The sequence below is a fragment of the Fringilla coelebs genome (assembly GCF_963513975.1).
Source record: "Fringilla coelebs genome assembly, chromosome: 28".
Classification (NCBI taxonomy): Eukaryota; Metazoa; Chordata; class Aves; order Passeriformes; family Fringillidae; genus Fringilla; species Fringilla coelebs.
Genome location: NC_140054.1, coordinates 3,331,446 through 3,344,408, shown reverse-complemented (window position 1 = coordinate 3,344,408; position 12,963 = coordinate 3,331,446). Strand labels below are relative to the sequence as shown.

At 52.3% G+C, this 12,963-nt stretch overlaps 1 protein-coding gene across 1 annotated transcript; it reads right to left on the bottom strand.

Moving 5' to 3' along the window:
* Nucleotides 1-7,147: 7,147 nt before the first annotated feature.
* Nucleotides 7,148-12,056, bottom strand: RSPO1 (R-spondin 1; the record flags this gene model as incomplete). The annotated part of the gene is made up of 5 exons (XM_084222628.1): nt 11,934-12,056; nt 10,105-10,296; nt 8,435-8,584; nt 7,915-8,103; nt 7,148-7,299 (listed from the first exon to the last, which is right to left on the bottom strand). The coding sequence occupies exons 1-5, from the start codon at nt 12,025-12,027 to the stop codon at nt 7,148-7,150; spliced, it is 777 nt and encodes a 258-aa protein (XP_084078754.1). The 5' UTR covers nt 12,028-12,056.
* Nucleotides 12,057-12,963: the final 907 nt, after the last annotated feature.

The window sequence follows — 12,963 nt, the reverse complement described above, 5'->3', positions numbered from 1 at the left end:
CGCGGGGTGGTTGGAAGGCCCGGCGGGGGCGCTGGCACGGGAGCCCCCATTGTTCGGGAAGTGGGGTTTGTTCAGTGACACATCACGGGAATCGTTCGGGAGAGCGGCAGGAGCGCTCCCTGCCTCTGGCTGATGGATGGGGGCTGCTGGTGGGACACTGGGACTGCTGGTGGGACACTGGGGTGGCCAGTGTGACACTGGGACTGCTGGTGGGACACTGGGGTGGCTGGTGTGACACTGGGACTGCTGGTGTGACACTGGGGATGCGGGTGTGACACTGGGACTGCTGGTGTGACACTGGGGTGGCTGGTGGGACACTGGGACTGCTGGTGGGACACTGAGGTGGCCGGTGTGACAGTGTGGCTGCTGGTGTGACACTGGGACTGCTGGTGTGACACTGGGGTGGCTGGTGGGACACTGGGACTGCTGGTGGGACACTGGGGATGCGGGTGTGACACTGGGGATGGGGATGTGACACTGGGACTGCTCGTGGGACACTGGGACTGCTGGTGGGACACTGGGGATGGGGATGTGACACTGGGACTGCTGGTGTGACACTGGGGATGCGGGTGGGACACTGGGGATGCTGGTGTGACACTGGGGATGCTCATGGGACACTGGGACAGCCAGAGGGACACTGGGGTGGCTGGTGTGACACTGGGGCTGCCAGAGGGACATTTGGGCTGTCAGAGGGTCACTGGGGCAGCCAGACAGATACTGGGACAGCCAGAGGGACACTCGGGTGGCTGGTGTGACACTGGGGCTGCCAGAGGGACTTTGGGGTGGCTGGTGGGACACTGGGACAGCCAGAGGGACACTGGGACAGCCAGAGTGGCATTGGGACTGCTGGTGAGACACTGGGACAGCCAGAGGGACGCTGGGGATGCTGGTGTGACACTGGGGCTGCTCATGGGACACTGGGACTGCTTGTGGGACACTGGGACTGCTTGTGGGACACTGGGACAGCCAGAGGGACACTGCCACAGCAGAGGCTCGAGCACAATGCAGTGCTGCTGGGTGTTTACAGGCACACGGGGCTGTTCTTTCTGGGTTACTGGCAAAGAATTTTAGAAATTTGCAATAACAACGCTGCGTGTTTCCATGTGCGGGTGAAGAACTGCTGGATGGTGCATTAACAGATCAAATCTGTGCAAGGTCTGTGTCCAAAGCCCACATCCCTGTCACTGCCAGACTGTAATAGCAGTTTGAATGCTCCTCACCTAGGGGAAATGAACAAAGCCGAACTGAAACTGTGTTAATTGATAGCAGAGCTTGGGCTAGGGCCAAGCTCAGCACCTTGGGGAATACTTACCCAAAACACAGCTCTGGCCCATCCTTCCCAAACACTTATTAGGAGCAGAGCAATGTCCTTCTGGTGCTGCTAATGCTCCTTTAAACCCAGAACAATAACAGAGCTGCTGGGATTTTGTTCTCCTAATGATTTTCAGCGTTTTGCTGTGAGGTGTAGAGTCCCTGCTGTACAAGGGAGCCACGATGAGTCAGGCCTTGGGACATGTTTTGTAAGACTGAGTCTGGAGTTGGAGGCTGTTTGGCTTAAGCCTACACGTTCTGGTTTTTCTCTTAATAGAATTATCTGTGCCTTGGGCATTGAAAAAGTACACATTGATGTGGCTATAAAAAATCAATTCCAAATTGTAGATAATTGTTTAAGCTATCAGACTCGAGGCTCATGTAGAAGAGTTTTCCCGGGACAAGTGTGTTTTCTATTAGAGTCGATATCAATCTGTCAGAAGAGCCTTTTGATTTTCAAAATTTTAGACTAAATAGTTGAGTAATACTTTTGCTCTGCTCTCCCCAACTCTTTCTTCCTTTCCCTTAAGAAAACTCCCTCTTTATTGTTAGCAAGACATCTTGGGGAGCAGCCAGAAAGTCGCCGTCTCTTTCTGCGAGGGAACAGACCCAGCCAGCTTTGGGCAGGAGGTTGTGGCAGGGAGAGCTTGTCTTGGGGATGCCCTGGAGTTGGGTGCTGAATTCCCAGGTTGGAAGTGTTGGAGGGAGGGCTCAGGCCCTTTACCAGACATTGGGGTGGGCTACGAGCCTGCATTTTGTGTCATAAGAAAAGATCCTGCTGATAATGTGTGGGACCTGCTTTCAAAGCAGCACCTTGCTGTGGCTCTTTCCTCCCTCTCACATATGCCCTGACCCAAATTCCAGCACTGGGGCCAGCAGTTGGTGTTGAACTTGCAGCATCCCTGAGGCTGCAGCTGCTTATTGTGTATTTGCTAACGTGCAAATCAGATATTTTGCTCCACTAAACTGATGTTTTGTTGCTCCATGACTCACAGCTTTTCCTCTGTTGTTGATACATCCCCCCATTTCAATCTTTAGCTTTTTCTCATTCTATCCTGGCCACAACCAGCCAGGACAACAGGGTCACAGATCATTGTCCATCTCCTCTGCTATGTGGCCTCAGCTCCTCTTCCTTACCAGGGCTGAAATGAAATAATTTTGAGTTTTATGTGGCCTCATCTTTGTCAAATCCCCATGAATGTGGTTACATGATGCCATCAGAATGACTCATTCCCATAATTACATATGTTCTGAGGGGTTATTCCCATTGTATTATTAAAAACTAGTGATGTTGGATTTTTGGCAGGGATTGTCTTCCTCGTATGATCTACAGATTTTGTCAATTAAATGAAGGAAAAGTAGATTTCCAAGAGTTCAGAACAAGACCAGACTTGCACTCAGAGCCATTTTCAGTGTGGTATTGAGCTCCTCTGTTTCATTTAACAGGATAAAGCAGCCTCAGCCATCTCTCTCTACTGCAGCAGTTCCTTGCAGAGCACAAGTAGATTTTGTAGCTCCTCTTCAAAATCACAGCAGAAGATCTTGCAGGCAGTTTACCACCACAGTAGCTTTCCCAGCTCAGTTCCTCAGGCATGGCTTCCCAGGGATGCAGGAGCAGGAGCAGGAAGGAGGGCTCCTTAGCAAAGGATTCCAGGTGGGACAGGAAAGACAAAGTGATCTGGATTGTTGCTTTGAATTTGGAGTTCCAAAAATGGTGACTGAAAGCAACAGGGGAACTCGGGAGGGAGGAGAAAACTGAAGTCAAGGGAAAAGGCAGAGAGGTGTAAGAGGGCTTTGAGAGCCCAGGCTGAGCTGTGGCAGTGGGGTGCAGCCCTGGGGTGTGTGGGGGCTCAGAGCTGGGCTGCAGAGCCCTGGGCTTCACCTTGGGAACAGCTGCCAGCACTGCAGATGCAGCAGGCACCAGTGCTCTGAGAGACAAAGCAGCTTTTTAAAGAGGAATGTTTCCTCATGGTTTGATTTGAACAGTCAGGAAAAGTAACTTCTGCCCTTATGGGCTGGGCTCCTCTGTGGCCCTGACAGTGCCTCTAAAGCAGCATTTTACCTCAGGCTGGAAATTACAATATACCACCTACCTGGCTGCCTCTCTCTTCCTGTTCTTCAAAAATCCTGGAAATTCCAGCAAGCAGCTCCATCCAAACTATGGTTTGGCGTTCAGTTGGGTGTGATGTATTACTGAGTACAGAAATGCCATCAGGGTGATTTATTGATGGGGACTGATTAAATACTCTGGTGTTTCTGTACTTTTAATATAGATTTTTTAAATGTGATGCCTATCATGTCTCTCTGTGAAGTCTATTGACTTCATAAAATCTGTAAATATATATGTGAATTATCCCTTTTAGTGTTCTCAGACAATGTAATACAAACCATAGTTTTAGAGATAACCTCTTTCACTATCCTACTTTGTTTCCTTTAATCAAAGCTAAAATTTCTCCTGAGTGAGAAATCATTTAAACATAAACATGGGCTAAGGAGTATATACATTACCTCCACCTCTCTGGGGGTGGAAAGTCAGTGAATTACTGTGTGAGGAGTGTGTGCACACAGTTCATTGACTGTAGATGATGAAAAATACAGATTTATATTACCCAGAAAGGGTCAAGAATGTGATAGAAGCAACATGTGTTTGGTGACATTCATCTTCTTTAGGTTCCAAATCTCAGCAAATAATTGAGAAATGAAACTTCCAAACCCACAACTGCAAGCTGTCCATTATTGCTGGCCCTCTGTTCCCCCCATGGCATGGGATCTATTGCTCAAAATCTGAGGAGACAGCCTAGAACCCATCCTGCAGATTCTGAGTTAATGGAATTCTGCCCAGCAGATAACAACAGGTAGTTCAGCAGGGCAAATGAAGCTGTTCCCTGTGCAGTGGAGCTCCTGACAAAGCATCTCTGTCTGTCTGTCTGTCTGTGCATCCAGCAGCTGCTACTCCAGTCCAGCACCAAGCTGATCAAAGTAGAGGGTGGGAATAGGTGCAGGAGCAGGAGCAGTGACATTCCCAGCCATGATCCATGATCCATGTGGTTCTTTGGCTCTCAGGAGAGGCTCACTGTGCCTGTGGACATTTTGAATCATTTGGGTTTGACTCCAGTTTTGGTGAATAAACAGATGAAGCTGGTTCAGCAAACCCATTTATTGATTTATTTGTTTAAAGACATGGATTTTACAGTGATGCCATGGAGACAACACCACAACAGGGTCATTTAGTGCATGGAAAGAGAGCATTCACATGTGTGTGTGTTGAGGTGACATCACCCAGCTAAGGACATCTCAGCTTGGACTGGGGAGCTCAGTGTGCAGTTCTTGTTGGTCAAAGGCAAAATGTTCCTAAATTCATAACTGAACCAGCTCTCTGGGAGTGGGAATAAGCACAATTCTTGAGCTGACTCAAAAAAAAAATAAAGAAAAGAAATTGGATTTATTTTTTAATATTTTTTCTCCTAATTGTTCTAAAACAATTTAATTTTAAAATCACCCCTACTGAAAAATGTTGGATATTCTTAATATGTATCTTAAACTTCCCGTTGCCTTTTTCCCTTTTTCTTCCCATTTTGCTCTGAAAAAAGGAAGAAAGTAGGGGAAAGGCTACAACAGAAAGAAGTTTGTCAGATTTTCTAATAATCCCTAGAGTTCTCTAAAATAGGTTCTGTTGATTTATTACATGCAGTTTAGTTTTGAAATAGTTGTGCTAATAGTGCCAGGAGTTACTGTAGGGAATCAAGTCATTACCAGAGCCTCATGTAGGAAACTTTCCTAATGCATTCTCTTTTCCTTAATCCTCACTGAGAGCTCGGTGGGGACGTGGCTCCAGGAGGGAGGCACAGCCAGCCAGGGAGCTGAGCTTCACCAACGGGTGCTGGTAAAACTGGAAGAGAAAATGGTTCTGCTGACAAGCAAAATACTTCTCTCACAGGCTAGAAAATAGAGCAAGGTTGGATCATTCAGCTGGGAAGCTTTCAGAAATCATATGAACATGATCCGTAAACAACTTAAAGGATGACTTTTAAGAACCTCTTTCTCCCCCTGCTTGGTATGCTGGTCGTTTATCATTGTGCTGAAATGGAATCCCCTTTCAAAGATGGAACAGCTTCTTGTTTACTTAAACACAAAGTGGATGATAGGCTGAAAGGTTTTTCTGCCAGCAGAGCAGTCACGGAGAGCTTGGTACAGCTCTGGAGCCCAAACAAATGTGCAGCCTCCACATCCTGCCCCGAGCCAAGCCAGCCCTGGGGCGAAGGGAGTTGGGGTGTCCTGTGCCAGAGCTGAGTCCTCTGTGGGCACCTTGAGCCACAGGAGAGAACCAGGGCTGGGGGTGTGACCCTCAGAGGGACAGGGAGCTCTCTCCTGCACACCTGTTGGCTCACTCTGCCCTCCAAACCTCAGAGCAGAGGGTGCTATGGAAGCGAGTACAGCCAAGATTGGATTCACCAGGGTTAGTCTGGGTGAGTTTCCCCTGCCCTGTGCCCTGCCAGGGAAGTGGAGCTCCAGCAGCACGTCCCTGATCCACCCTGAGAGCCGTAGCACATCCCTCGGGAGCAGAGAGCTTCTGCTGAACTCTCGAGAAATGAAATGTGTCTCTGTGTATTTATACAGAGAAATCACATTTTAAAACCCCAGGGCAGGGAGAGGAGCCCCCCTGTGACACTGCCCTGAGCAGAGCAGGCAGCAAAGCCACGCAGGGCTCGCCAGCTCTGGCTGGCACAGTCCTTGTCCCAGTTCCTCTGCTCAGGTGTCAGCTCTGGCAGAGCAGGAGGATCCAGGGAATTCCAGCCAGTGGCATGCAGACAGGCAGTTTCTACCCAATTCAAACATTTGTTTCTCTTCTGCAGGGCCTGAGCTGTGCCTTCCCCCTCCTGCCTGCCTCCCTCCTGCCACACGCCGGGGTGGCACCAGCTGTCCCCAACCCTGATTGTCCCACAGCTGGGACTGTCTGAGCAGAGTCACAAGATTTCAGCAGCCTGTGGTTTGTTGTAACCTCTCATTTTCTCAAGCTGCTGGGTGTTAAGTGGGTCCTTCAGTGGGGAGTTCCTCGGGGCTCAGCGGGGTGCTGCTGGGGTCCCTCTCGCAGGACGGCTGATTTGTGCTGGCAGCATTTCCTGGGATTTTCTTAAAGCTTTGGTGAGTTTCCCTTCCACAAGTGAGTCTCTGTCCTGTGGGACACCAGCCTCCATAGGGGCCAAGGTATGAACCACACACTCAGGAAGCTGGTTGTCATTTTGATTTTGGGTTTTGTTTTTTTCTTTTTTTTTAAATTTGAAATAATTCTTTGAAGCAGATTCAGGGCAGATGCCACTGACCTCTTACCACAAACACGTATTTGCAATGATAAAGTCATACAGCTTAAAACACAAAATAAAGGGTGAGGGAAGAGAAAGAGGCCCCTGCTGTGTGTGTCTGGGTCCCAGGTCAGGGAGAGTGGCCACGTGGGTTCAGTCTCATCCCCTGGCTGAGTGGGGCTATGTGCTTGGGCTCCATTTGAGGCCTTTGATCATGAAATCAATCCCATGTCTGGGTCCTTCACTGGCTTATGCTCCACCTCTCCTCCCTGCAGCGTCCCCACAGAGCCCTGGGGACACTGTGGCTTTGCCTCCATGTGTGCTCCCACTCCTCAGCAGCGTTCTCCCACAGCCTTGGGCGGGGGGTGTGTGCAGCCTCCTTCAGGATGCGTGTGTGGCCTCTGTCAGTCCGTGGGTCAGTCTGGAGTATATGTCTGTCTCTGGACACGTTACATGGTGTAGCAGTGCTCTGTTCAATAAAGCTTTCATATACATAGCAGCAATGGAGTCTTGCCATCCGGTGACGCGCTGGCCAGCTACTGGGCAGGGCTAGCGGGCGTCGCGGGCACCGTGGCCCCTCTCTGTTTGTTCTTCCTCTTCTTGGTGCCAGACTTAGTGTCTTTGGTGTCTTTCCGATTTCTATTCCCATTATCTTGCTTTCCTTGCTCTTCCTTTTTCTTCCTTTTCCCTGCAGTAAAGCAAAGGGGCAGTGTGAGGTGGAGCGAGGCATCGGGGAGCAGATCGGCACTGTTCCCTTCACCTCGTCCCCCTGGTTAATTCCTGTGCATTTAATCCCTGCTCAGAGCCCTTTCCCCTCAGAACACTCAACACAGCTGCAATCCTTGTCCATTCTGTAACAAGATAACCAAACCATTCATCCTGAAGGCTGTAATTCCTTGGGAAAAACAGACCTATTCTGGTAGAGAGCTCCCATCATGGCAGCACACAGGCATGCACCCCTGGCTGCTCTCTGGGCAGGGAAGAAACTAAAATAGTTGTTTTTTTTTTTGACATGGGTTGGACTTGATCCTGGAGGTCTCTTCCAAATGTATCATTCTGTGAATTCTGTGAGTTCTGTAAATTCTGTAAAATAGGTGAAATCTGTGGCACACACAACAAGCCCCTGGGAGCTGAGCCCCTTCCACCTGCAGCTCCTCCCGGTGCCACCACATCCCTATCCCCTGCACTTCAGAGGAGTCAGGAGCCGCACAGCGCATTTGTGACACTGCACAATTGGCTGGCTGCTCGTCCCTGAGCTCTCTGGGGTGTGGGGAGGGATGGGGAGCCCCCCACCTCTGCTCACCTTCGGGGCACTGGTTCTTCTGCACCGTGCAGCGCCGCACCTCCGTGGTCGCAGGGCACAGGGACACGTCCCCAGAGGGAGCCTGCAGGATCCGCCGCGTTCGGTCCTCGTTGCCCTTCTTGAAGCCACAGAGCTTCCTTTTCTTGGAGCAGGGCCCCCATGGCCCCCACTCACTCATTTCACATTGTGCTGCCAGGTAACAAAAGAGCCCAGCTGTAATTCCTGCTCCAGCCCAGGCCACCCCAGAGCCCTCCACTGCATCTCTCCCCCACCTTAGGCTGCAAGGGAGTCTGTGCTGCCCCAGCAGGTTCCTAAATTCCTGAGCACCCCTTCCTTGCCACACCACACCAGCTCTGGATCACAGCTCACAAACACCAGGGGCTGCTCCCCATCCAGGCTGGTTCCCAGAGGGCTCTGCCCCACAAAGGGCTCGACAGGGGTGCCATGAGGGGTTTGGATCATCATCTACACCCGCCTGCAGCAGTACCCAGGGGCAGACAGGGCAGTGCAGGGCTCTTACCAGGACTGCTGCACTCCATGGTGCCGTTGGCAGCAGCGTAGCCTTCGGGGCACGTGACGTAACACCTCCCTTTGTGCAAATACAAACCTTCCTTACATTTTGTGCAAAAGTTTCGACTGAAACAGGACTCACAGTTCTCAATTTTGCATTCTAGGGGAAAAAAAACAAACAAACACCAAAGCCATCATGTAGTCCAATGTGAACAGAAGACTCAAGAAGCTCCACACTGCCAACCCAGGGGTCCTGGAGCAGCCAGGTCTCTGAGCATCCTGCCAGGCCTGGCTGTGCCATTCAGAAGTGAGTTTTCTTTGCACCATTCCCCGTGCAGGACAGCCCTGTGCTGCAGCTCTCACAGCCAGCCAGCAGCAGCCACTGCCAGGCCAGAATCAGGCAGGGTGGGAAGGTTTTGGGCTGGGGTTCAGCTGAGCATCAGTCAGCCAAAGGGGATGGTGCAAAGGATACAGCCCTGGCTCCAGCTGCAGCTCCAGCACAGGCTGCATGGAAAGGGAGCTAGATGGAAAGCTGGCTGTGAGGGTGCTGTGCATGGACCTGCCAGGGCAGTGATCCCATGTCTCCGTGTCCAGCCCTTTCTGGTGCTCTGGCTACAAGATTCAAGTCAAGGATTTCACTCAGAGCTGCCTAAGTCTGGTGAGCAGTAGAGCAGGAAAAGAGGCACTAAGTGCCTGAAAGGATCTCCCTCCTCCCAAAGGCTGCCAGTCTGGCAACCCATGTAACAAAACTGCCCAGAGCTCCTGCAAGATCCCACATCCACGGCATGCCTGTGCAGTGCTGAGCAGGGCTATGCTCAGCCCTGCCTCACCCCTTCCCTAGAGTCACAGCACTGTGTTGTGGTTTCAGGGTTTACCCCAGAACCCCGGGTCCCTCCCCTGGAGATTCCCCCCCAGGTGTGTCAGTCCCCTCTCCTTTCCCCTCCCAGCACTGTCTGTCAGTCCTGCCATTCCAGAAGGGCACAGAGTGATTGGCAGGTTCAAAGGATGCCCTCTACCCCCGGGGGCACTGGGCCATCCAGGTGTCCTTTGTCCCTTGAGACCTCCCCTCCTGTGCCTGGCTGGTGGCTCCTGCCCCTTCCCTGCCCTCTCCCGGGGTTAAAGGAGCAGCACCCACGGGCTCAGGAGTTCTGCTGGAGCTGCTGTGGGTTCAGAGGCTGTGGGCCAGAATAAAGCTCTGGATCCAAACCCTCCAGCAGAACCCACTCCTTTCCTTCCCCATCACCTTAAAGCTGCTCTGCCAGAGGGAACCCTGAGGAGCAGCCCCTGCTATGGGGGGAGGCTCCATCCCAGCCCCACCAGAGCTCCTGCACGCCTGGACTTGTCCCCACGTGCCCAGGGCAGCACCCAGCCAGCCCAAAGTGTCTGTGGGGTGAAACACCACCCAGCCATGGCCAAAAGTGTCTGTGGGGTGAAACACCACACAGCCATGGCCAAAAGTGTCTGTGGGGTGAAACACCACCCAGCCATGGCCAAAAGTGTCTCTGGGGTGAAACACCACAGTGCTGCTGTTTGGTTCAACACTAAGAGTCACAGAAGCTCAGGCACGTCGCATCTGGCTGTATTGGCAATATTTCAATGCCACAGCAGCTCGTGCCCCTGAGCAGAGGCTGTCCTGCAGAGCCCTGCCCCTGCCCACACCTTCCCCCAGCCCCAACTCACTGATGCACTTGTTCATGTCCGTGTTGCGAAGGCCAAAGTACCCCAGGGGACAGGAGGGCAGGCAGATCCCAATCTGTCGGATGTCGTTCCGCTCCAGGAGGATGAAGAGTTTGGGGGAGCACCTCAGGCACCCGTTGAACTCAGAGCACAGGTCACAGCCCCTGGCACAGCCCTGGCTCAGCTCCGTGCTGACTGGAAGAGCAGCAGAGAGGCAGGGGTTAGTGCTGGGCTCTGCAGCACCAGCTGTGCCCCCAAACCACCAGCACCAGTGGCAGGAAGGGCAGGAACTGGGGCACAGCAAGGCTCCTGCAGCACTGGCACACTGCTCTGATGGCCTCAGAGCCAGAGCTGTGCCAGGCAGGGGCACAGGAGTCACACCATGGCTCTGCTGAGGAGCAGGACCCTGAAAGAGCCCCAGATGTGCCCAGGGCCTGGCACTGTCCATCCCAGCCCTGAAACAGCCCCAGCTGTGCCCAGGACCCAGCCCTGCCCACCCCAGCCTGCTGGCTCCCATCCCTGGTGCCCACACTAACATGGACATGTCCCAAAGGGTTCAGCACCTCCTGCTGCCTCCCCTGCAGTGCCTCCATGCCAAGGAGCAGAGTTCACGGCCCTGGAGCAAAACTGTTCCATTAATTCTGTCCCAGGCTGGATCTCCCTCTGACCCTGCCTGTGTTAAATTCTCTCTGGCAGTCAGGAGGTGTCACTGCCCCCAAAATAGAGATGTGTTCTCAGCTCCGACATTCAGTCCAAGAAAAATACTCAATCCCACGTCTTGAGAGTTTTCTGCTTTTAATTATCATATAAAATGCTGCTTGTTTTGAAACCAATCGCATTCTTTGCAGGCTAGAATGCAGGTTATTTTTATTAGTTTATTATGCAAGCCATGTCCTTGTTTATAGAAAAGCTGTGTATTTAAAAGATGTATTCTTTTAAATACCATGTTTTCTCCACTTCAAAAGCAAGCACAGAGCAGCACAGTGCTCAAGTGTCAGGACTAGAGGTGAGAGAGCTGCTCTGTCCCCCTGCCATGACCCAAGAGCTGCTCTGTCCCTCTGCCATGACCCAAGAGCTGCCCTGTCCCCCCACCATGACCCAAGAGCTGCTCTCTCCCCCTGCCATGACCCAAGAGCTGCTCTGTCCCCCCACCATGACCCAAGAGCCTGGCAGCCCCTGCTGCCTGTCCCAGCCCCATTTCCAGGCCTGTGGCTGCTTCAGCTTTGGGAAGAGATACCAAAATCAGGGGGGTCCTCAGCCCCCAGCTGCCAGGAGGGTCCCCTGGTCTGGGTTGGGACCCCCTTGGCACTGTGGGCCTTGGCCCCTCTACACAGAGACCCCCAGGGATCCAGCCCCATCCCTCCTGGAGTGCTGGGCTCTGGTGCCAAGCTCTGCATCCATGGCAAAGGTATAAACTGGGCTCTCACTGGAAATTGCCCTTTATAGCATTAGCCATGACGTCAGGTTTTCCTTGTTCTCCCAGGGCTCAGCAGTCCCAGTTTTAATATAAAATCAATTTTCTATAATTTAATTTGAACCAGTTTTAATGTAAAACAGCTCTAACATGAGCTTACACAAAGGAGGGCAAACGCCTGTGGCTGCTCTTGTGCCAATTCTGCCTGGCTGCCCTGCATGAGCCCCTCCAGGGACCCTCTGGGCTGGAGGCAGAGCTGACCCCACTGTGACCTCAGGGGACAGGTCAGGGCACATGGGGAGTGGGATTTGGGGATCTCTGCAGCTCTTGGGGCGCCACAGGCTCTGCCCAGCCCCCTGAGCTGTGACCAGCACGGCATCACCAGAGGAAGTAGAGAAGAAAAGCATTTCATACATACTTCGTCTTTGCCTCTTGCCCTTCACCACTTTGCTGCTGCCTGCTAGATCCATGGAGCTGAGAAAAACCACCACCACAAGCAGTCCAAGCTGCATAGTAACTCTCCAGCGCTGCAGCCCCTCCGTCCTGGGGTGGCTGGGGGAGCGTGCTCCGCAGCTGGGCTCTCTGCTGCCGCTAAATCCTCCGGGCTGGGATCAGAGCGGAGAGTCTGTGCACGGAGCCAGGGCTGGGACCATATCCACAAACTGCAGCAGCACCGGCCAGCTCAGGTAGCAGGGAGCACGGCTCTGCCTTCATCCCTGTCAGCAGTGCAGGAGCTCGGCCCCGGGGCCGGCGGGGCTCGGCGGGGCGCCTTAGCTGCTCGCGGGTTCCAGGGATGCTGGCAGGAACTTCGAGAGAAGAGAAGAAGGGGTTAAGTTGACAGGCAGCTTCACTGCCACAGCGGCTGGGGGTGAGCACGGGGGTTGTGGGGTGCACGGGGGTGCTGGCAGATAGTGGTGTGGGGAGAAGTGTGCTCCAACCTCATCCATAAGTCCCTGTTACAGAATCGCAAAATCACGGAATCACAGACTCACAGAAACACAGAATCACAGAACCACAGACTCACAGAATCACAGAACCACAGAACCACAGAACCACAGACTCACAGAATCACAGACTCACAGACTCACAGAATCACAGAATCACAGAATCACAGAATCACAGAACCACAGACTCATGGAATCACAGAACCACAGACTCACGGAATCACAGAACCACAGACTCACAGAATCACAGAATCACAAAATCACAAAATCACAGAATCACAGAATCACAGAATCACAGACTCACAGAATAATGAGGTTGGAAGAGACCTCTAAGATCATCGAGTCCAACCCATGCCCTAACACCTCAACTAGGCTATAGCACCAATGCCATGTCCAGTCTTTTTTTAAACACATCCAGAAATGGTGATTCCACCACCTCCCTGGGAAGAGCATTCCAGTACTTTATTATCCTTTTGGTGAAAAACTTTTTCCTAATATCCAACC